At 47.0% G+C, this 24,934-nt stretch overlaps 2 protein-coding genes across 3 annotated transcripts in view; one reads left to right on the top strand and one right to left on the bottom strand.

Moving 5' to 3' along the window:
• SETX (senataxin) overlaps positions 1 to 14,325 on the bottom strand; it is a 185,346-nt gene extending 171,021 nt beyond the window's left edge. The window contains exon 1 of one of the 2 annotated variants that reach the window (XR_015062741.1): positions 14,181 to 14,325. The gene's annotated coding sequence lies outside the window, so the exon portion shown is untranslated. Of the gene's footprint in view, positions 1 to 12,407; positions 12,550 to 14,180 lie in introns of those variants that run through there. The other variant, XR_015062740.1, reaches the window with a different exon arrangement.
• Positions 14,326 to 14,730: 405 nt separating this feature from the next.
• Positions 14,731 to 23,384, top strand: PPP1R11 (protein phosphatase 1 regulatory inhibitor subunit 11). Its single transcript, XM_085899742.1, has 3 exons — positions 14,731 to 14,964; positions 22,007 to 22,118; positions 22,370 to 23,384. Exons 1-3 carry the CDS (start codon positions 14,863 to 14,865, stop codon positions 22,528 to 22,530), a joined length of 375 nt encoding a protein of 124 aa, XP_085755868.1. The 5' UTR covers positions 14,731 to 14,862; the 3' UTR covers positions 22,531 to 23,384.
• The last annotated feature ends 1,550 nt before the right edge of the window (positions 23,385 to 24,934 follow it).

Below are 24,934 nucleotides of genomic sequence, written 5' to 3'. Positions count from 1 at the left end.
GCAAGACTGGAAGTACCAAGGACCTGAAGACTCGGACTTTCGTCCTCCGGCACAGGTACCGGCAGCGCCACACCCCATGATCCAGTGAATCCATGACTCCCCAGGCCCGACCCAGACGTCTATTGACCTCTGACTCGCAGCCAGCAGAGACATGAATATCACTGCCAAGGTAAGTGAATCTCTCCACGACCTCAACATCCTCACCACAAACAGACACAGACAGGACAGCAGCATCCAAGATGTCACCGAAAGCCTGGATCTTAGTTTTGACCCAAGAAACCCGTAATCCCAATGGCTCAGACTCCTCATTCAGCACCTCGAGGTCCCCCAAGAGGATGTCTAAAGTCTCCGCAAAGATGACTGCATCATCTGCAAAATCAAGGTCCGAGATCTTGACATTCCCAAACGATGCACCGCAACTTGATCTCTCCAACATCCTCCCTAAAATCCAGTCCATACAAGTGCTGAAAAGTGTGGGGGCAAGTACACATCCCTGACGAACTCCAGTAACAACTGGAAATAAGTCAGAGATGGTACCACCACACTTCACAGCACTCTCAGTACCAGAGTAGAGTTCAGACATCAGATCGATCAGTTTTGGTGGCACCCCACGAAGACCAAGAATCCTCCAGAGGACATCCCGATTCACTGAATCGAACGCTATACAGAGATCGACATAGGCTGCAAGCAGCCCCTGCGGAAACTCTCGTCTGCGTTCGGTGAGGACACGAAGTGCAAGGATACGGTCAATCGTTGACCTCTTTGGTGTAAAGCCTGACTGCTCTGGATGCTGGTGCTCAAGCAGATGGTGGCAAACCCTATCAAGAATTATCCGAGCAAAGACCTTGCCCGGCACTGAGAGCAGCGTCACCCCTCGGTAGTTGTTGCAGTCTTGGCGATCACCCTTCCCTTTCCAGAGAGGGACAACAAGGCCCCTCTTGCAGTCAGTTGGGATGATGCCTGTGTTCCAGGCAGAGCACAAAACTGCATGCAACGACACGAGTGCAGCATTTCCACCAGCCTTGAGAAGTTCGGCATGGATGCCACAGATCCCTGGAGCTTTGCCCCGTTTCAACTGGTTCACCGCAGCCCGTGTTTCCACAAGCGAAGGTGGACCACAGTTGATTCGAGGGTCAGCAACAGGGATTGTAACACCCTTGACGGCCAACTCGACAGCTGGGGGATCAGCCTGGTACAACCGCTCAAAGTAACCGGCCCAGCGGGCCTTCACTTCAGACACCTCTGTCAAGAGCCTATCACTCTCTGCTCGAACTGCAGTGCTACGAGGGATGGGTTGGATGAACGTAATGCGCGAATTCCCCCTGTAAGCGGGACGAGAATCACCTGTCCACAGGTGATGCTCTACCCCCTCACAGATTCCTCGCACATAGGCCTCCTTGTCCACCCTCAGTGCACGTACAGTTTTACGCCTCAGCTCCCTGAACAGCTCAGCTCTGCCATTCAGCCTGGCCCTGCGACTCTGGTCAATGGTATCCAGTGTCCCTTGAGAGACAAAATTCTTCTTTGCCCTGCGGTGAGCTCCAAGGCATCCACCGGCAACATCAAGGACGGTGGCCTTGAAGGCGCTCTACAACTCTTCAGGACCCCCCAAAGCACCCAGACCCCTCCAAGTGTCCACTCAGCTTGTTCGCAAACTCCTCAGCTACTCTCTCATCCCTGAGCTTGCCAACATCCAGCCTCGGCTGGGATGGTACCATTCTCCAGGATTTAAGGTGCAGCTTTAGAGTTGCTACAACAAGCCTGTGGTCAGTATTGAGGAACTGAGCACTCCGGTAGACCCTGCAGTTCTGGATCATCCTCCAACGACCATCAATGAGGACATGGTCAATCGCCTTTGCCACACCGCCAGCGTTGGAATACCAAGTCCAGCGATGAGCTTGTGGGCGCTGAAACCATGAACCAGCCACCCTAAGTCCATGACTTCTTGCAAAGTCAAGGAACTTAGTGCTATTCTGGTTCATAGTTCCTGACCCATGGGGACCAACACACACCTCATAACCATCCCTATCAGTTCCAGTCGATGCATTGAAATCCCCCAAGACTAGAATTGTATCTCGTCTGGGGCACTGATCAACCACAGACTCGAGTGTGGCGTAGAATGCATCCTTCACGGTGAGATCACTCGCCTCAGTCGGAGCATAAACAGAGACCAGGGAAATGACACCTAAGGAGTGACGAATCCTTCATCTCATAATACGCTCGTTGACCGGTGTTACCTCAATTATCATTGGGGTCAGCTTATTGGACACAGCTACAGCAACTCCTTGGGTATGGTAACCATCAGAGCGACCAGACCAATAGTAGGTGTAACCACCCACCATTATCTCGCCGCAATCCGGTCTCCGAACCTCAGAGAGCGCTGCAATCCCGATGTCCAAACGCTTGAGCTCAGATGATAACAGACAGGTGATCATCCTCTCTTCGGGATAGGACATTCCAGGCACCCACCCGAAGGGACCGCCTCAGGTTAACCCAAGGAGACCGCCGTCTGGTGGACGACACCTCAGCACCACTCCGACACTCTCCCGCAATCTGACCCAGGGATATTTCCCCGTGGTTTCCCTCCTATCATCAAAGATTGGGGGTCCCGAAGGCTTTGCCCCAATCCCGTCATCCGGTGAGCTGCCCTGCGAAGGGAAGCTGCGCAGGAGGTACTCCCACGGAGTGGGTTTTCAGATTTTTTTGCGTTTTGCGGAATGAAGGGTTTTACAGTGGCCGGAGTGCAAATCCTGCCACCAACCTCCTAATAAGAAGTAACCCAACTGCAGGAGGACGTCCACAGACACAGTTGGGCACTAGATATGGATGGCCGTTGGCTCACAAGGAGCTCCTCCGCCCTTTGACAGGTTTTGTTTTTAATTCTGCTGGGTGTCCATATCCAAACACCCCCCTCACCAGAAAACCTGGTGGGGGAGACGGTTTAGTCGCCGACAACCCGACCATGGAACAGGTTAGTACAGGTTTACATGGTACCTGTAGCAGGTCACAGATCTAACCTGACCTGACATAAATATGACCTGACCTGACAGTTTGGGGTTGGTGCCATTTTGTCACACATCATATGCCAGACCGCCTTGAGAGACCAATCACATTCACATCTCAAACACTATCTCCTGCTGAGAACTCATCCGCTGGACAAAGAAGGACTTGGCATTATATAGATTGAAGAAATTTCACTAGTACATCTTCGGTTGGCATTTTATGACTTGCACGGACCACACACCAATGATTAGATTGTTTGCTCCAACAAAAGCTACCTCGGAAGTCTTGTGGTTTTGGAAAGACCCTGAGAAGTTGCATTCAACAGATAAAGTAACCCCAGCGTTTAGAAATTTCCTGAATGATTCTGTTGAGTTAGGTCACCCATCCCTCATATCAGTGGACAGGGAAATGCGTTGTGATCATCACTAGAACCTTCCCCATTGTTCTCTTCATTACCAAACACTAATTTTCCAACTCGGTATTCAAACCTTATTCCCAAACACTCATTTTCTGACACCCGTACTCAAACTTCCATTATCGTGCTTAATTTCCAAACCAGATTCTCAAACCACTTCACCTCACCAATGCTTCGACCAAATAATCAGCATTCCTACACTGCGATTGTTGTATCGCTCGCCATTCCAGCATCCCAGTTGTCATAGCATCAGAGGGCAGTACCCCGCACACGCGCTGCAGGGACTAATCCCAGCGTCTGGATTGCAGCGCATCACAGCCAGTGTTGAATGCCGAAAGTGGACGTGATTGGAGACAGTTCAGGGACAATAAAACCCCCAATGGAGTAGATTGCGGAGAATTCATGTGCAGTTTGAGTGAAGTACAGCTCAAGAGAAGAGAGCAGTTTCAGTATGATGCAGAGAAGGACGGTACTAAGGGCTGAATTCCAAGTCCAGATCCTGAGGGAGTTTGCATCTCGATGGATGGATTGGGCTTCTGGGGCGCCAGGCAGAAAGAGAAGACACCAATTGAAGCGTTCCCAAATCGCTGAGCAGGACAGGCGCCGACCAAGCCACGGTAGAACTGATTGTCTTGCATGCCTTTACACACACACACACACACACACACACACACACACACACACACACACACACACACACACACACACACACACACACACACACACACACACACACACACACACACACACACACACACACACACACACACACACACACCTTATACCCTCGCATCTCCCAGTGCATACACTTGATTGACTGGGGAGGAGGTCAATTCACTGAAGAGTTAACACGGGATTTGGACGCTGGGACCCCAGCAGAATTAACCTTCGCAGACAGAGTTTGTGGATACTTAGCAACATGTGGTGGCTCATCAGCTTCAGGGTCAAAGGTCGGGAAGCAGGTCTGAGAGAGGCCACTCGTGATTCACAAGTTTGCTATTACACACCATCAAGCTTCAAATCGACTCTGAAAGCTCCGTGGGTTTTGTCAAGTCTGGTCCGAACAAGATAAATGGTGGAAGCCTTCAGACAAGAGTATGACATTTGCTTTTCGCTCACCGCATCACTCCCCACACTACAACGTGGATGACACCAGCCGAGAAGCTGCTGGAAAAGCAATTGCGTTAATGACTGGACTGTCTAAGTCTAAGACCTGATGTGGTGTCAGCCGTATACCAAAATCAATGGAACCAAAGACTTCATCATGACAAAAATTCTGCACAGCGGTCTATGAACACTGGGTACCCAGTGTTTGTGAGAAATTTGGTCATGGAAAGGCTTGGTTACCAGGGAGGGTTCACAAACATGACACCGCTGTCCGTCATGATCAAACTTGAGGGTAATCGAGTTGTCCAGAGACATCTTGATCATGTTCGGCGGTATCGGTCTTGTGATCCCATCATCTTCAGAAATGATGTCTCGCCACTACATCAACCTGTTAATAGCGACATTCTTGCTGCAGATTGGATTGCACCACTCCCTAAGGCAGTCTCCAATCATGACTCGGAAGTTGCAGTGCAAACAGTGGGGCCAACTGTTGGCAATGTACCCAAAAATCATCCAGAGTTTGAAAGAGTTGATCCAACTGGATTTGTAGCAGACACTCAAATTGTCATGACCAAATGTCTTCTTCACCTTAACACGTCAATGGATGCTCTCGTTCCAGGACCAGGAGCTGGCAGGATAGCTTCAACATAGAGGTGCGCATGAGCACCGACAAGCAAACTTGGGTTTGAATCCCGACCCAGCTATAAACTGTCATCCTAGTGTTTCACAGACAAAGTGATTCACCAATGTATGTGTCATCCCTCAGATGGACGTTAAACTGGCAGCTTCATTACTCTTACATTCATCACTAGTAATACCACCTGTCGCTTTGCTGATGGGGATACGAAAGTGGGAGAGGGGGGGGAGAAAAAGAGGGGGGAAGAGTGAGAGAGAAGAGGGAGGGGGATCGAGGAGGGTGGGGGAAGGGAACACAGTAAGAGGTGAGAGGAAGGTAAGCAGACGTGCGGTGGAGCGTTAATTACTGCACGGATGCGTCCGGGGAGACAAACACCCGACGCGTCCGGAGAGACAAACGCCGCCCCGACGCGGCCAGAGAACAGAGGCCAGAGAAGGACCCCTTTAACTTTAAAGCCAGCTTCACCGTGCATGCAGCAGCTAATGAAATAAAATGAATTTGTTCAAATATTGACATTATCCACTAAAGAGTTGCAGTTTAATGCAGAACAACCCTGGAGATATCGCAAAGTTCAATCGCCCGTGAAATAAATATTGCAGAAAATCAGCCATCTTGCCTGCTCGTCGGTGCATGTGTCACACGGTACATCATTTCGGGGTCTGCACAAACGTTATAACCTATTTTTAAAACGTCCGTTTTTCACCAGATTTGCATTAATTCCCTGTCGAGCACCTCACGAAACCTCCGAAAATATACACAGATCTGGCAGACGCTATAGAAAGGCAGTCCCTCTGGGGGACAGAACGCGAGGTGCAGCAGTGATTGCATTCAATCATATAGCTCAATGAAGCTGGTTTATTTTGGCATGTTCCTAAATTTTTTGTTCACTCAATATAATTCTGCAAACAGAAGAAAAAGGTAAGTTTAATGCTTTGGAAATTTCACATTTTATTGTGTATCTATGAAGGAGGAAGAGAGCCTTGCTTACTTAAAGTAAATAGGTATATCGGCTTTGCTCTCAGATGAGTTACCCTCCGCCATCTTCGAAGATGGATGGAGGTTACTGTTTTCACCCCTTTCTGTTTGTTAGTTTGTTTGTTTGTTTGTGAACAGTATTACGGAAAAACTCCTCGACGGATTTTGATGAAACTTGGTGGGGGGTGGGTTAGGTATGGTCCAAGGATCATGGCATTAAATTTTGGACTTGGTTCCCCCCCACCCCAAAAAAAGAGAATTGTTAGAGAAATTTTTTTTTGCATTTCTACATGTGTTAAGTGATTTCCAACCCCCCCAAAAAAATTGTTACCCCCCCCCAAAAAAAAGAATTGTTAGAGAAATTTTTTTTTTGCATTTCTACATGTTTTAAGTGATTTCCAACCCCCCCCCCCAAAAAAAATTTAAATATATATTTTTTTGCATTTCTACATGTTTTCAGTGATTTCCAACCCCTCCCCCCCCCAAAAAAAAAATTTTGCAACTTTTTTTTTCAACAAAATTTCGATCTTTTTTTTGCATTTCTACATGTTTTTTTTTTTTTTTTTTTTTTTTTATACCTTGGTCGACGCTCGTATGAGAGCTAACACACAACTCACAGCAAGGAGGCATGAGACAAGAGGGGCGGGAGTGGAAGGGACAAAACATTGGGGAACAGACACAGGTGAACTGTGGAAGGGAGAGGGATGGGGATGGGACGGGGAACATGGCGAGGGGAAGATGGACATTAAAGGGACTTTCAGGAAGGAAAGCAGGAGAATTGAAGGAAGTGGGCTTGGGTGGATTATCGGGGGTAGAAAAGATCGAGGATTTGGATGGGGGAAGATAAGAGGTGGTGGTGAACAGCTGTTTTGAAAGCCTGAAGGGAAGAATGGGAAAGAATAGAGTGAGGGAAGTTATTCCAAAGACGGGGAAAAAGAGGAATGAAAGAGTGAAGATGAGCAGTGATTCGTGATTTTGGTAGTTTTACCAGAAGGGGGTTGTTGGCGGACCTTGAGCGCCCTGTGGAAATGTGGTTGGGACAAATCGCAGAGAGAGCAGGGGGGGCAAGGCTGGAGAGGAGTCGGTAGAAGACAGAAAGACCACCGACCAACCTGCGGTGATTGAGTGAGAGGCCCAAAGACTCAGCTTCATTGCGGGAGATGCCAATGATCTTAAAAGCCCTGGTTTCGACAGCGTGAAGTCGAGAAAGGTGGGAGGCAGGAGCACCAGCCCAGAGGGGAGAGCAGTACTCCATCAGGCTACGGACAAAAGCTTTGTAAGTGGTCAGGAGCTCAAGAGGGCCGAGGAAGGACTTTGCACGACGGAGGATTCCCAGTCGGCGACTGGCTTTTGAGGCAAGGTTGGAAATGTGACTTTCCCAGGAAAGGTCATGGCAGATAGTGAGACCCAGAAGCTTGAAAGAAAGACTTCTTCCAGAGGATTGTTGAGAAAGTGGATGGGGGGTTTTGTAAACGGTCCTTCGAAGAGACATAGTGAGAGTGTGAGATTTGTCTGGATTGAAAGACATGTTCCACGTGTTGGACCAGTTTGTGATTTTATCCAGATCTGCAGTGAGCGAAGAAGCTGCTGCTTGCCGGTCTGAGGGATGACAGATGGTACGGCAGAGGGTTGAGTCATCGGCAAAGAGAAATAGAGGATTTTCCAGAGAGTCTGAGAGATCATTGATGAAAACCAGAAAAAGAACAGGGCCCAGAACGCTACCTTGAGGAACTCCAGCCTGCACAGGAAGAGGGGATGAAAGAACTCCATTTAGGGCCACACGTTGACTGCGACAGGAGAGGAAGTCTGCGAGCCATGAGTGGAGATGGCCTTGAATACCATGGGAAGAGAGTTTGGTGAGTAGGGCAGGGTGCCAGACTGTGTCAAAAGCACGTGATATGTCCAGGGATACGGCTCGGATTTCCTGTCTGGCATTGAGGACCTCCGTCCATTGATGGGAGAGCAGTAGCAGCATATCTAGGGTAGAGTGACCTGGTCTGAAACCAAATTGATGATTGGAAATCAAGCCATTGGAGAAGAGGAAGGATTTCATGTCTGAAGCGATGATGGATTCCATAACCTTGCTGATGATTGGGAGAAGGCTGATTGGTCTATAGTTACAGGGATCTGTTTTTGCACCTTTTTATGCAGGGCAGTGATGTTAGCAGATTTCCAAGCAGATGGCAGATGACCTTGGGAAAATGAGAGGGTGAATAGAACAGAGAGAGGGTGAGCAAGAGCAGAAGAGCAGGCTTTGAGGACACGTGGGCTGATGCCGTCTGGACCGAAGTTGCAGAATCTGACTCGAGGTTTGAAAGCAAGCTCTCCACCTTGTCAGGAGAAAAGGATACAGAGTCCAGGGACAGTTGGGTGCGACTGGGTAAAGTGGGTAGAGATAGTGATGGGTTTGGGACACAAGATTTAGCTGCAAACACCGAGTTTAGACATTCAGCTTTATCACGTGTGGAATCAGCAGTGCGGCCATTTGAGGTAAGGGAGGGGATGGAGTGTTGACATACACCAGAAACAGATTTGATTAAACGCCACCAGGATTTTGAGGAGGGAGAGAGGTTTGAGAGTTCAGACTTGAGATGAGAAAGATGTTGTTTTCTGGCTCTCCTGAGGGTAGCTACACACTTGTTCCGAGCTTTGTGGAAAGAACTGGAGATTGCCCTCAGTTGGGTTTGCTTTCCATGAGGCAAAGGCAAGTTGTTTCAGGACAACTGCCTCGCCACAAGCTTCAGTAAACCAAGGGCGGGAGGAAGGGTAAGACAACTGAACACGAGAGGGGATAAATCTGTGCATGAGGGAGAGCAAGTTTCTTTGAAAGAATTCCCAGGATGAGTTGATGTTTGAGAAAGTAGTGATAGGAGACCAGTCTGTAAGTTTGATGGCTGCTGCGAGACCCTGCCAGTCGGCTTGAGTGAAATGCCAGACTCGACGGCGGTGAGGTGGTTCTCTGATAACAGCCAGAGAGATGTCCACTTTAATAAGGACGTGGTCAGAAGAACCAATTGGAGCGAAGGAAGAGCAGCAGATATTGTCAGGGAAATTTGTCAAAATCAGATCCAGAAGAGATGGAGTACCATTGGTTGAGATCCGGGTCGGGAAGTTGACCGATTGGGGCACTCCCAATGAGTCACAGAAAGCTTTTGCTGATGTCCCATGGCAGGTGAGAGAGGTACCCACACCTAGCCAACTGGCGTGATGACAATTGAAGTCGCCACATAAGAGGAAGAGAGAGTTTGGATGAGAAGATAGAAGATGGTCCATGTTTTCGGAGAGTGAGGTGTAGATGGAGTCATCACTGTTCGGTGGACGGTACAGTACACATATAAACATGAGGTGGGAGTGGAGGGGAAGCCGAAGCCAGAGGTATTCCTGGGGGTGTGGGGGAGTGAGAGCAGTGCAGGAGAGTGAGGAATAGAGTCTTTGATGAAGAGAGCAACACCTCCACCAGGACGAGGCTCAGGTCTGTCATACCGTAAGAGGGAGTAACCAGGGAGAGATACTTGGGAGTCAGACACGTCTTGGGAGAGGAAAGTTTCTTGTTAGGCAGATAATGTCTGGTTTGTCAGTGGCAACCTGCATGGAAAGATCTGAAAGGTTTGAGCGAAGGCCCCCGGATATTTGAGGTCCACACTTTTAATGAAGAGGTAGGGGAGGAGGCTTTGGTGCAGGAGGTGGAGGGGGCGGGGGAGGGTCGGACGAGGGACGAGGGGGGAGGTAAGGAGGGTTGCTGAAGGAGTGTGGGGTATTGCAGAATAGCGAGGGAGGGGGCCGAATGAGGAGAAAAGGCTCTGTGGTGCTGTGAGAGAGGGGGACAAGAGACAAGGAAGATGGCAGTTGAGGATTTGAGGAGGTGGAGTGAAGAGATGGAGGTGAGAGGGCAGTGGAGGGAGGCAGGTTGGTGGATGAGAGGGGGGGCAACTTAGAGAAGGAAAAGTGAGGGGGATGAAAGGTGGGAGAAAGGTGAGGGGGGAATTTTTGAAAGAGGTGAGAGGGAGGCTTGAGGAGAAGAGTGGGATGGTTGCTTTGAGAGTGAGAGTGAGGGGTGAGGGGGGTGAGTTGGCACTGAAGTTGGAAAAAGAATGGTTGATGGAAAGCGAGCATCCATGGCAAACTGTGGTTTTTAAAAAGTTTTAGGTCAGAGATGCGATTTAACACAATTCTTGATGGATGCAATGAAGGCGAATTCAGAGCATGGAGAGAAGAAGCGCTGTAATAGTTGGATTTTTTTAGGCAAGGAATGAAGGAGAGGTCGAAATGAGAGCAGTCTGTTAAAATAGCAGAAGAGTAGTGCATTGTGAAACAGTAAAGAGTACCACATGTGTGAGAGAGGAAGATGAAGCATTATAAGATCGTTTTTGTTGTTAATATTAATGTATGAGAGAGTTCAACAGATTAGGTCATGGAAGTGTAAAAAAAAAAAAAAAAGAAATCGAGGAAGACGAGGAGGAAGTTAAGAGGAAGAAGTAGCAGAATCGGGAGAAGGTTGTTGTTGTTGTTGTTGGGTTTTTTTTTTTTTTTTTTTTTTTTTTTTGAGATAAGAAAGAGATTAGTTGGGAGAATGGGGGATGTTTGGAAAGTGGGGAGGATGAAAATTGAAGGTAATGGGGAGGATAGAAATTGAAGGTAATGGGGAGAAAAAACAAACAAACAAAAAAAAAAAACGATCGAACACCAAGTGGAACCGGTAGGCCTCAAGCCTAGGACTAGGCCTCAAACACCAGGTGAGAACGTCGACATAAATACTCACAAAATAGCACGATTTTTGAAACAAAACCGAACTAGCAACACACATTAACATGTAGGTGAGAAAATTAAACAGTTAAAACGGGACAAATAACAACCGGAACTTAACTTTGAGAATGTCAGCAGGGAGCCCCGAAGGAGACCTCTTGCCGCTCAAAACCGGAACCGGAAGTCAAGTTTTAAGTGATTTCCAACCTCCCCCCGCCCCCCAGAAAAAAAATCTGTTGGAGAAAAAAAAAACTACAACTCTGTCAGCACTGTTGACATCATATTTAATGAATAAGATACAAAGTTCACTTGAGTGACCCAGCAGTATTGGCGGCGGAGGTTTTGCACTCTCCAGAGTGCTCCCCCTCTAGTTATTTCATGAAATTATCAGACGTCACAAGAGATTGACACTTATTTAGTCCGGACGATATCCGATCCTTAAAACCGAAATAATATTTCGATGATATACTTTCATGAATCCGTGAGAGTAGATCGTGGAAAATCGTCTCACATAATGCATGAAATCGCTCCAAGCAACCAATTTGAAAACTATAGTACTTACAAAATCGATTTATGCAGCGATTCATTGCTATGATGAACAGGAATTTGATAATACGAGTGAGGAAAGTGAGAAAAAAAAATGTTTTTATCGTGAAGAAATCGTTGCGGCCTGTTCCAAGTCAAGGCATGGTTGAGCATGCCAGAAAACATGGCGGCATCAGACCCCCGAGAGGTAACTAAGGAGACGCCTGAAGACCCCAGATAGCGAGGTGGCCGAGGATCGCCTGATGAAGGATATAATTAAATAAGGCCGTTATTTTCAAAAGGGATGTTTTAATTAACCCAAACACCCAATTTTCACTCTTGAACTTCCTTGGAGTTTTCTTGATGTGCATGCAAAGTTCCAAGCTGCTAGGTTTCATGGTTTTGGAGTTATGGAGGAGACACACACACATTGACATTTAATAGTTAAGATGAATGCATTCACCCTTAAATGGGTGGGGGGCTGGGATCAATCGGAAGTTCAGATCAGGGAGGGGGTAGGGTGGTGGTGGTGGTGGTGGTGGTGGTGGTGGTGTGGGTGGATCATGAGCGCTCAAAAGGCCTACAGTCTCCACAGCGGAAGGCGGGCCCTCAGGTGGTTACCCGTTTTGAGTGTTGCTCCACACGGTGCACTCAAACCCGCTTTATTCATTGGATACGTTGTAGTTACCAACCTACAGGTAAACGACACCCTCTTAACGTTTCACGGGAAAGGTGTGCACCAATGCGTGGCACAGTCCTTCAAGCAAGGCATTCCCGGGGTCCGAAAAGCGGATAAAAGTTGGTTTTGGTGGAAATCCGAGTTGATGAACATCAGGACGAACGTTGGTTAATTCGAGCCAACCGAACGTCGCGCACACCGCCGTTATCCGCCGCATCGACAAATCCAACAAATCCAACAAGTCGCTCACTCTTACAAAAAAGGGGGTGGAGGGGGGGGGTCGCACAGAACAAACTCCTACATTTCCAGCAATCCTCACCCACCTGCAACGGAAGGTGACGCGAACGGCTCCAATTATAACCTCCCAGATCACATCCTGGCTGTGCAAGACGCGCAACGTCACGCTTTGGTCACGTGCTGTCGTCGAACTCCAACGTTCGAGCAATGACGCGTCGTTGAGGGTTTCTTGGGGAGGGGGAGTTGAGGAGGGAATCGGAATCGGAATCTAAATCGAGACGAGAGCCGACTTTCCAACTAATTGATCAGTTTCCCCACAAAGTGATCATTACTGCTGCACTTTATCAACTTTGCGCACAAAAAAAGTTTGTAAAAGCCGCGCGTGACGTCATACGCACTTTGTAAAAGCCGCTCGTGACGTCATACGCACTTTGTAAAAGCCGCTCGTGACGTCATACGCACTTTGTAAAAGCCGCGCGTGACGTCATACGCACTTTGTAAAAGCCGCGCGTGACGTCATACGCACTTTGTAAAAGCCGCGCGTGACGTCATACGCACTTTGTAAAAGCCGCGCGTGACGTCATACGCACTTTGTAAAAGCCGCGCGTGACGTCATACGCACTTTGTAAAAGCCGCGCGTGACGTCATACGCACTTTGTAAAAGCCGCGCGTGACGTCATACGCACTTTGTAAAAGCCGCGCGTGACGTCATACGCACTTTGTAAAGCCGCGCGTGACGTCATACGCACTTTGTAAAAGCCGCGCGTGACGTCATACGCACTTTGTAAAAGCCGCGCGTGACGTCATACGCACTTTGTAAAAGCCGCGCGTGACGTCATACGCACTTTGTAAAAGCCGCGCGTGACGTCATACGCACTTTGTAAAAGCCGCGCGTGACGTCATACGCACTTTGTAAAAGCCGCGCGTGACGTCATACGCACTTTGTAAAAGCCGCGCGTGACGTCATACGCACTTTGTAAAAGCCGCGCGTGACGTCATACGCACTTTGTAAAAGCCGCGCGTGACGTCATACGCACTTTGCAAAAGCCGCGCGTAACGTCATACGCACTTTGCAAAAGCCGCGCGTAACGTCATACGCACTTTGCAAAAGCCGCGCGTAACGTCATACGCACTTTGCAAAAGCCGCGCGTAACGTCATACGCACTTTGCAAAAGCCGCGCGTGACGTCATACGCACTTTGCAAAAGCCGCGCGTGACGTCATACGCACTTTGCAAAAGCCGCGCGTGACGTCATACGCACTTTGCAAAAGCCGCGCGTGACGTCATACGCACTTTGCAAAAGCCGCGCGTGACGTCATACGCACTTTGCAAAAGCCGCGCGTGACGTCATACGCACTTTGCAAAAGCCGCGCGTGACGTCATACGCACTTTGCAAAAGCCGCGCGTGACGTCATACGCACTTTGCAAAAGCCGCGCGTGACGTCATACGCACTTTGCAAAAGCCGCGCGTGACGTCATACGCACTTTGCAAAAGCCGCGCGTGACGTCATACGCACTTTGGTGGAGCCTATGACGTCATACGCAATTTGAAAAAGCTGCGCGTGACGTCATACGCACTTTGGTAAAGCCTCACGTGACGTCATACGTACCTTTTTTTTTTGGGCTTTTTAAGCACGTTCCCAGACTCTCCACAGTTTGTCAGTTTTTATTCAAGGGTGGAGCGGCTAAAACTCCGATATTAATATTTGCGTACGTAATCGATTCCTGGTGATAAATCCCCTCACGGCTTTCCACTTTATTTGTCCAATCTTCAAAAACAACGAATGAATAAATAAATGCGAACCGTCATGATGCGGCGTGGCACGCACGAAAATAAAATGCGATCACAAACCGCGTACCTGTTGCTCCACTTAGTCACCCCACGCAGGGAAGCACCACAAACAGGAGAAACATTCACAACACAATAGTAACAGAGTGCGAGCATTCATCAACCCTTTCGAGAGAAAGAACTTAAAAATAACGGAAAAATTAAACGTGCGATGGGCGTCATCACGAACGTCATGCGGTCATCACGCACAGGCAGTGTTGACGTCATGCGGTCATCACGCACAGGCCGTGTTGACGTCATGCGGTCATCACGCACAGGCCGTGTTGACGTCATGCGGTCATCACGCACAGGCCGTGTTGACGTCATGCGGTCATCACGCACAGGCCGTGTTGACGTCATGCGGTCATCACGCACAGGCCGTGTTGACGTCATGCGGTCATCACGCACAGGCCGTGTTGACGTCATGCGGTCATCACGCACAGGCCGTGTTGACGTCATGCGGTCATCACGCACAGGCCGTGTTGACGTCATGCGGTCATCACGCACAGGCCGTGTTGACGTCATGCGGTCATCACGCACAGGCCGTGTTGACGTCATGCGGTCATCACGCACAGGCTGTGTTGACGTCATGCGGTCATCACGCACAGGCCGTGTTGACGTCATCTGAGTGTACGTTTTGCTTGGGATTTATCGCGTGTTTCGAGTTCATTTCTCACGTTTACGTCGTATCTCATCATCGAATCGTTGGCCCAATGGAGACCGGAGAAGACGAGTCGAGCTCCGTATCCGTCACGGAAACCCTGCCTGCCGGTACGGCCCAACAGGGTGACCCGTCTGTGGCTGCATCCTCGCTGGTTAGTGCGGTCCACCCCGACCGGCGGGGTCACAAGTTGACGGGCCGCGGCACGACCAGGCCACACGCACCAAATAATCGACATTTCGCTCCCTCGGGCCGTCACTGCGATTGCTTGTCGGGATTCAGCCTCTCGACATCCTGGACCTGAACACTCATGTTTATTATATTCGAGTTGATTGCACAAGCCTGTTGGACTCACCACACCTGTGACTGTGACGTAGCCAAGTTAACTTATTTGTGTTGGCCTTAACTTCAGTTTACTCTCAGTATGATGACCGGAGTGAATCGTCAACGTGCGTGCTCTCCCTCAGACGGTCTTGTCTGCCAGGTTAGTTGGTCGACGTTAAAGTTCCCACGGTGCCCTTCGTGGAGAGGAGGCGAGCTATCGCTTGCACGCTGAACGAATTCTTACCAAAACTACTGCCCCCTGCTGAGTCAACCAGGGGGGTTGACTCAGCCTGTCATCCTTCCGAGGTCGGCAAAATGAGTACCAGTTCCAGGGTGTGTACTGGTAGAGGGGCACTGCATCAGCGACACAGTCGCGCTTCAAGAAATGATAGCTACCCCGGCAGCTAAGCCGCCATACGACCACCACCACCACCACCACCACCACCACCAGAAAGAGAGAGTTCTCGGATCAATGTCTTAACCTGGTTACCTGCACCACCGAAGGTGGGCGATTTCTGTCGGTGAACAGGATTTCTGAAAAAGTTTATGGATGGATTCGGACGAAACTTGGTGGAGAGGTTGGGTGTGTGACGAGGAAGAATTGATTCGAATTTGGTGAAGATCCGGATCTGAGAATTTTTTTTTTAATTCTTAAAGTGATTCTTTCTTCACCATTGAGAGATGGGGCCAAAAACGATGTGTGTATATTTACACACACACACACACACATATATATCATCATATCTCAGAAAGTTGTGGACAAGATATGACAAAACTGGCTGAATAAGTTGGGTAGGTGCCAAGAACAAGCTGATTAGATTTTGGTTAAGGTCAGGATGCAGATCCAGCCCATCAGTGAGATACAAAAGGTGAACTATTCAGCCTGGCGGAGGTATGCGCTCCACCGATACCTGCTATTCTAGTAACTTCTGAGCTTGGTCTGATTCTAATTCCGAGTGACATATCCAACCGTGTACTACCTTCTAATAAGTGCTTTGTTGTGGTGTTGCATCATAGGATATGCAAGTTTCAGAAAGAATGTACAAGCATTTGGATTACTAGTACGTGGCCGTACGTGCAAAAAAATAAATAAATAAATAAATCAACTTTCAAACCGTGTGCCAGAAACAACAACCACATACGCCGTTCCTTCGCTCTCGTGTGCCTGTGCGTGCCCGTACGTGCGTGGCTGTACGTGCAAACCAAAAAAAATAATAATAATAATAAACTTTCAAACAACCACACAGGCCGTTCCTTCGCTCTCGTAAACGACGACTGGATTGGGGCATTGTGTTTATCTATAAATGCGGATAAGAAATCGAGAAATTATTAGAATACAGTAAGTCATCACTATCCGGAAGTCCGTACGTTGTAACCCGTAATGGGGAACGCGGCTGAGGATTACACCTACGCAGCAACGTGTCCTGTCATTGGTAACTAAATGGCGCACCGGCCACGCCTACGCAGCAACGTGTTCTGTCATTGGTTTGGTAAATAAATGGCCATAACTTGGGAAGCACTTGTCCGATTAATATCAAACCTTGAAAAGGCACATCCTCAGGGCCCCAGCAATATACCTGGCAAGTTTCAATTAGATCGGACCAGTGGTTGTCGAGAAACAGCGGTCACAAATACACACACATACACACATTGCTGGAATTATAGATAGATGACACCATAAAATATCCCATGGTTCCTTTCAAAACGTAACCCATTATGTGTGGGGTACCTTGGCTCCATTTCAAAATTCCTGCCTTTTTATGCTGACTAAGAACTTTTGCTCAAAATGTCATCCACACCTCGATGTGGTCATCAACGTTTAATTGATAAAATGGATTGTTTACCTTGTACAACATCACATACCATCACTGGTTTTCACAGAGACTATTCCATTGCATGATGAATGCGGAGATGTAGTGGTTTGTTTTTTTTGTTGCCAACAACTCTATGGTTATTTGGGTCCCTTCTTTGGCAGATATACACATATGATCAATTTCACAACCTAATAACTACTGTGAAATATGTGGGATCTTCAACACTCATAATACGGGAGCTTTTGTCATGCACCTTTGGAGCAGCCACTTGCAATGACCCTTGAAGGACTGATCTCTTGTAAATGCCAGTCCAGACGGCCGAGCAGATACCTGTTCTCTTAACCTTCCAAATGGCTTAACTCGGAGCCCAATTGCGTCATACAAGTCAACTAGGAACACAATCTTGATTCATCTAGTTCATCTAGTTCTGTCAAGTCATATCTGACTTCTGCTGACATTCATGATCAGATTTCTCCAAACATCCCGATCCTGCACTGCTTCCCAAAGATATAGGAGAGACAACTTGGCTGCATCCTTTACCTCGTCCATCCAGTGCAGACAAGCTCTGCCTCTTCCTCTTCTTCCCTCAACCATACCTAGCATGGTTCATTTCTCCAGATTTTCGTTTTATGCATGCATCTTGTGTCCAAGGTATGACAGTTTCTGTTTGAGCATCAGCTCTTCTAATGTACATGGTGGTTTAATTTCATCAAGCACCGATTTGTTTGTTACCCCACGCGTGCAAAACAAAAAGCGCGGTTTAGCAATTGACTCGCTTTGTCTGGACGTCTGTCTGTCTATCTGTCTTTCTGGCCACAAACGTCAGTTTATGATCGAGGAACAACTTCATTTCAATTGAATGTTTTATTTTCAACACAAATCGGACCATGAATCGGAAAACGTACCTCGAGTTGCACAGCACCTTAGCTCTGAATTTGTCCCGATCACATATTCACAGAGAGTAGCGAGATATTTTTTTTTTAGTCTGGCAGTCAAACTAAATTGAAAACAAGAAAAAAGAGCAATCAGAGATTGTAGACCCTCGCCAGGACTGTTTTTTTGAGTGATGTATTTTGTGTACTGGTGTGTTACATAATTAATAATAGACATAACTAGAACTGTCACTTTATAACTGCTGGCAGTGATGACCACGTACGAAGACGTCCCGCTTTGACGCAACCCCACTTTGATCGGACACTTGACCCTGACCCATGACGTTTGTTATTATTCACTTGAATTCAGAATGAGATTAAAATAAATTTAATTCAAATGTAATGGAAGACCAAATAGGTACAGAAGTAACCCGCACAAGCAAACGGCAAAGATGACATCACGAGGAGGAACCTGGATAGGATTTGTGTTTCAGATGCTACTCCTGCAGGAGACTGCTTAAGCAGCACCAACGCTCTGCACAGAGAATGGTCCCAATCTCCTCCTCCTCCTCCTCCTCCTCCTCCTGAACCCTCAAACCCATCCAGGCACAGCCAAGTGAACCTTGTTTAAAAAAAAAGAACCCAGATCAAAAAAAATAATTATTTCGGGGTGCCAGACCATGCGTCCGATTATGTTGAAATTAAAATATATATTTATTTATATATATATATATATATATATATATATATATATATATATGTATATATATATATTCCCTATCACGACAAGATCATAAATGTGAAGTTTCACATCGATCGATGAAGCGGTTCAAGAGGAAGAAGTTTTTAAAGATTTTCACTCAATCCAATATGGCTGCCAGACCATGAGACATCAATTATTCGTGAATGCCCTGGTATCCCCAAGGCTTGGAGAACATTTGTGTGAAGTTTACCCTCGATCTGTCCAGCTGTTCTGGAGAAGAAGATTTTTTATAGGTGTTGGGGTAAATCCAATATGGCTGCCAAACCATGTGACCGATGACATCATATGTGTGAACGTTTTGTTCCTCATGGATAGGCGGTCGTATGTGTAAAGTTTTGTCCCGATTTGTTCAGCCATTTCAGAGAAGATTTTTGAAGAAAATACAATATGGCTGCTGAACCACGTGACTGATGCGTCATCAATTTTTTTTTATTTTATCTGTGGACCAATTTATCCCTAGATGACCCTCAAACATTTTTCACACTGATCGGATGTAGTGTTCTACATCTGCAATTATGACGTCATAACGAAGGTACCTATGACATCATTTTTTTAAACATCAAACTTATTCCCCATGAGGAATACTTGCTATTTGCCAAGTTTCAATTTTTTCCAAGGAGCGGTTTCAGAGATACAGAGGTCCAAAGTTTTTCCAATTATGGCTGCCACACCACGTGACCTAAGATATCATAATTATAATTAAAACATTCCACATGAGGAGTTGCTCCTAATGGTGAAAAATTTTGTGTCAATCCGACAAGTGGTTGCGGAGAAAAACATTGAAGTTCTGTGCAGACAAACAAACAAACAAACAGACCCAAATGCAGTACCCTCTTCTCTGGCAAGGTTAATCCTTTCAAACAGGAAACTTCCTGTTTTTAGCCCGTCATAAAAGACACGAAGAACTGATGCAACACAGTGTTAAATAACGTGGTGTGAAAGAAGCCGCATTAATGGCGGTAAACCAAAATTATTTTGTTTTTTTTAACCTTTAAAATATTTATTTTATTTGAATTATATACTTGAACACTGTCGAACACAAATCGCCATGTTCACTTTCAAAAACTTTTCATTTTGCAGTACTTGGACAAAATATTATGGCATTTTACATCTTCTTGACCAATCAAATTTGCTGCTCGCAGACCTCGACCATGTGCTTTGTATCATCACCACCATTATCATCATCATCATCATCATTATCATTATCATTATCATTCTTCAGTCCACTGCTGAACGAAAGCCTGAGTATGTTGACGCCATGTTGTGCTGTCTCTTGCTTTGTTATTCCGCATACAAATAATTTATTAAAGACAGTCCCAAACTAAATGATTAATAAATAACCAATGATAATCACCAATTATAATCTATGTTCCAGTTGGGGAAAGTTGGCTTAGTGGTTAGGGTGGCGGCTTGGGATCCCAGGGTCTGAGTTCAAGCCCCGTTGGCTGCTGAATTAACACCAGGGGGTTGACTCAGCCTGTCATCCTTCCGAGGTCGGCGAAATGAGTGCCAGTGTACTGGTCCCGGTGTATGCCCCGGTTAGAATAGGTGTACCATATCCCTGTGTGTCGTAAGAGGCGACCAGGGTTGGCATCAGGAAGGGCATCCGGCCATAAAACATTGCCTCAAGAAAAAGCCAAACCCCATGCACAGCAGGGAAAAATGGCTGTAAAAACGGTTCCAGTTGGGGAAACTGATGGACAAGGGAAAGGAATATCAAGATAAATTGGAGTGGAAGGATTAAACGATAACGGCACTCGGTGGAGCGCATACCTCCGCCAGGCTGAACAGTGAACAGTTTACATTTTGTATCCCACTGATGGGCTGGATCTGCATCCTGACCTTAACCAAAATATAACCAGCTTGTTCTTGGTACCTACCCAACTCATCCATCAAGTTTTATCACAACCCACCCACAACTTTTTGCGATATCGTGCTTTTGTTTTTTGTTTTGTTTTTGGCCCCATCTCTTATGCTTCAGTCACATTTGGCTCGGCGGCCGTAGGGTCTAAAAAATCTCCGGCCACAAGCATAGGGCGGCCGCAGTATTTTGACGGTCACACAATGTAGCAGTCACATATGTTTTTATTTTTTGGGTAGCCACACGGGGTATTTAGAAATTGTGGCGAGCGAAAACTTTGGGTTACCGTACGGTCTTTGATTTGATGTCGCACGGTGACCTTAGGGCGTCCCTGCGGCGGCCATATAATTTTCAAGGCAGACGCAAGGTAGCCTCAAGGTGCCCGCAAGGCGACCACAGGGGGGCCCTAAGGCGAACGTGGAAATAGTGCGGCCACTGTAATTTTTTGGGGGTTGGCAAAATTCATTTTTCATTGATAAGAGCCGACGGAAAACGCACAAATAACGCAAGTCCACCGTACGCCCTACATAGGTCGACGTGGAACACATCTACGTCATGGCTCCGGCTTGTCGAATTGCTACGGCCAACCTAGAAATGAAAAAAATTATAACTCCGCGCTTTAATTCCACGGAGACCCCTACGGCCTGTAAAAGATAGCCACACGGCGTAGGGCCACCCTGAGGCCACCTCAGACACTCTGCGGCTGCCGCACGTTTCTGTCAATTCAGGGGGGGGTACAGCCGCCGTATCCTAGCCGTAGAGCAAATGTGACTCATGCTTTAATAGTGAAGAAGCACTTGAAAAATTCTCATATCCAGATCCGGATCCTCATCATACCCAACCTGTCCACAAAGTTTTGTCCAAATCCGTTCATAACTTTGAGCTATCCTGCTCACTGACAAACAGACACATAAACAAACAGGGGTGAATATATAACCTCCGCCCACCTCTGGTGGCAGAGGTAATTAAAATGGAAACCTGCTGGGATCCATAGATAAGTGTTGGAATAGTATTGTGCGTGTGCTCGAGTAGTTTAGATTTACTCCTGTTTGAGGGATCTGTCAGGGGTAAGTTGTATCGTAAAACGTGCACTGATGAGGTGGTGATTGTAAACCTGTGAGCAGGTTACGGTAAGGTTGTGTCATGTAAAACCTCCTGTCCAGGCAAGGCTAGGTGGAGGACTTGTGGGCAGAAAGGCACGAAGAAAGGCGTGCTTTAAGTGGACATCATCACAGGCTGTTTGGCCAGAGTCCTGCAGGCTAGGGCAGTGTCGTGAGCCATCGAGACCTGGAAAGGGGCAGGACGGCCTGGAAGACTATGCCGCCCATTATCAGTGGAATGAGGAAAACCAAAGCAAACAAGTTTATAAATGAAAGGCAAAAGAAGGAGAAGGAGGTCAAAATATAAATTGAAATTGCTAACAACAGCATATATGGTTAGAAACATTTTGAGTTCAAGAATGTGAAAAGATGTTCCAGCTTGAATCAATTGACTCACCACTACCTCCCTTTTGTTCATTTTGGACTCCTCATTGACTCACTCGTGCTGTGGTTGTTGTCCAGGGAGCTGAGTGTTGCCTTCGTCTGCGACTGACACAACCGCAAGGCCGGAAGCGCGTGGACTGGAGAAGCGATGTTGTCGACAATGAGAATCTGGGCCGGAAGTCCTCAAAGTGTGAGCCACACCCTGGAGCAACATCTTAGATTTGTTCCCAACAGGATTGTGTTCTGTGGGGATGTGGCATCTCTTCTTGCAAAGGAAGAAGCTTCGGCAGCCACAGTTACGTACAGTCACCAACAAGCTGCTGTTGCTGTTATTTATAACGTCACTGTTTCTGCTTCTATCTTGTAGTTTTCTGATGCTGTTCATTCACTATTTTGTGCATATTAAGTGCCAGTTGTTCTCTCGCCCTGACGGAGAACTAGGTTGCTGCCTGTATGAGAAGACTCGCGAGCTTGGCGAGAGTTCGTCTGAGAGTGAGGAAGAAGATGATGGCTGTGAAAATGCCTACTGTGGAGGATACAAGCACCACAATGGCCAGGCCAGGCGATTGCCTCCAGATCAACAACCAGGGCCAGAGCTTTGAGCACATTTGTGAACACCTTCATATAACTCAAGGGTGTTTCATTAAGGAAGTTATAGTTTACATACCCCCTCTCCCCTCAGAAAGTTAACAGTTCAGGTTCAGCCTCTCCCAGTCTTCCCCCACCCTCCACCCACAACCCACAGGATCCAGTTTAATTGTCTTCCTCTTGCCCCCAAACTGCATCAGGTTATAACTCGCATCTATCCCGCCATCAATATTATCTATTGATGGCGGGATGGATGCGAGTTATAACATGATGCGAGACAGGTACTTCCTCTGCTTAACTTGTTGAAATATCCAAGTCATTACAGGCCATTCAAGTTCTCCTGAGCCCCAGGTCCATCCAGCTGTATCTTCAGTGTCATTACTCATCTCCATTTGCATCTGAAGCATTAGTTTCTTGAAATGTTAAGCTTCATTCCAAATCATCCTCAATCCATCCATTGTCCCACCTCAACATTTATCCACATATTATTGTCTGACCATTCTATAAGATTAATTACCATAATTTGGCGTGATATGTCGTGGAACTCGAAGGCAGGATGTTAAGATGTGTGAAGAGGCTTTATAAACCTATCGTTGGAAAAAAAAAGAGGGGGGGCGTGAAATGGAGATTTTAAAAAGCTCTTTAAATTAGTTTCGTGAAAACCAAAGTTAAAAACAGACTAATACATCGATTTGCTTGCAATTTGATCTTGTTTCTTGAAACATGACTTGATTTAAGTGGTGTAAATCTCTTCTGATGTTGAGAAGGTGATGAAAACTTTGTTTATTCATGTAAAGGGCAAATGGCCATTAAATTCAACAAGGGTGTTCAGCTTGTGTTATTGTGAATAAATTGATGTTACCCAATACTCAACTTTTTGCACATAATTAGAGATGCAATTAAAGGTGTATAACAAAATTAACAATGTGATTTACTACCAAGGCGGTGTTTGTCAGGAGAGCAGTCTGACATTGTTCCCCCTCTATCTGCCCTAGAAGTCAGCAAGCATCACTTCTGTGCAAAGAAGGGTCCAAAACTAAAAACAAAAAAACACTCGGTGGTGTAATGGTTAGAGCGTCTGCTCTGAGTCTGAAAGGTCGGTGGTTCAAACCCCAGCCGAGTCATACCAAACACTTTAAAAATGGTACGTGCTGCTTCCTTGCTTAACGTTCAGCATTTCAAAGGATAGAGCACGGAAAATCCTCATTGGTTGGCATCCATGTGGAGGAGGAAATTCCTTCTGAGGAAATGCGCCACTTTGTGCAGTGAGAAAGGCAACGCCATTGTTATGACGTCGCTGGTACCCAGAGTATCCCGGGAAGTGACGGCACTTCCCCCAAGCTCAGTGGCTGTTTAAAGTGTTTGTCTCGTGTGTATGTGTCAGCTCTTTACGAGATTTAGACCTTGTGTAAAAAAACAAAACGTGTCATATCATCCAAAGACAAGTGAGCTTACTTCCAATTACAAGCAAAGTTATGGAATCCATCATTGCTGCTGATGTCAAGTCTTTCCTGTTTGGATTCTGTCCTGTTCAATCAACTCTGGACATGCTACTGATCCTCTCTCAGTGAAGTTTGGAGGCCCTAAATTGAGTAGGTCAGGACCGTCCTCTTGGACATATCTCAGGCATTCGACATAGTCTGGCATCTTGCTTTGCTTGCCAAGCTCTCTGCCTGTGGCATAGAAGGCCACCTTCATTCATGGTTATCACCGCCGTCGAGTCTGGAATTTCACTCAAGCCGACTGGCAGGGTCTCCGAGCAGCCATCAAACTTACAGACTGGTCTCCTATCACTATTTTCTCAAACATCAACTCATCCTGGGAATTCTTTCAAAGAAACTTGCTCAAACTCATGCACAGATTTATCCCCTCTCGTGTTCAGTTGTCTTACCCTTCCTCCCGCCCTTGGTTTACTGAAGCTTGTGGCGAGGCAGTTGTCCTGAAACAACTTGCCTTTGCCTCATGGAAAGCAAACCCAACTGAGGGCAATCTCAGTTCTTTCCACAAAGCTCGGAACAAGTGTGTATCTACCCTCAGGAGAGCCAGAAAACAACATCTTTCTCATCTCAAGTCTGAACTCTCAAACCTCTCTCCCTCCTCAAAATCCTGGTGGCGTTTAATCAAATCGGTTTCTGGTGTATGTTCCCCCTCCATCCCCTCCCTTACCTCAAATGGCCGCACTACTGATTCCACACGTGATAAAGCTGAATGTCTAAACTCGGTGTTTGCAGCTAAATCTTGTGTCCTAAACCCATCACTATCTCTACCCACCTTACCCAGTCGCACCCAACTGTCCCTGGACTCTGTATCCTTTTCTCCTGACAAGGTGGAGAGCTTGCTTTCAAACCTCGAGTCAGATTCTGCAACCGGTCTAGACGGCATCAGCCCACGTGTCCTCAAAGCCTGCTCTTCTGCTCT

Source organism: Eptatretus burgeri, chromosome 1 (assembly GCF_056783735.1).
Source record: "Eptatretus burgeri isolate ZD-2024b chromosome 1, Ebu_testis_v1, whole genome shotgun sequence".
NCBI lineage: Eukaryota > Metazoa > Chordata > Myxini > Myxiniformes > Myxinidae > Eptatretus > Eptatretus burgeri.
This window is presented reverse-complemented; position numbering and strand designations above follow the sequence as displayed.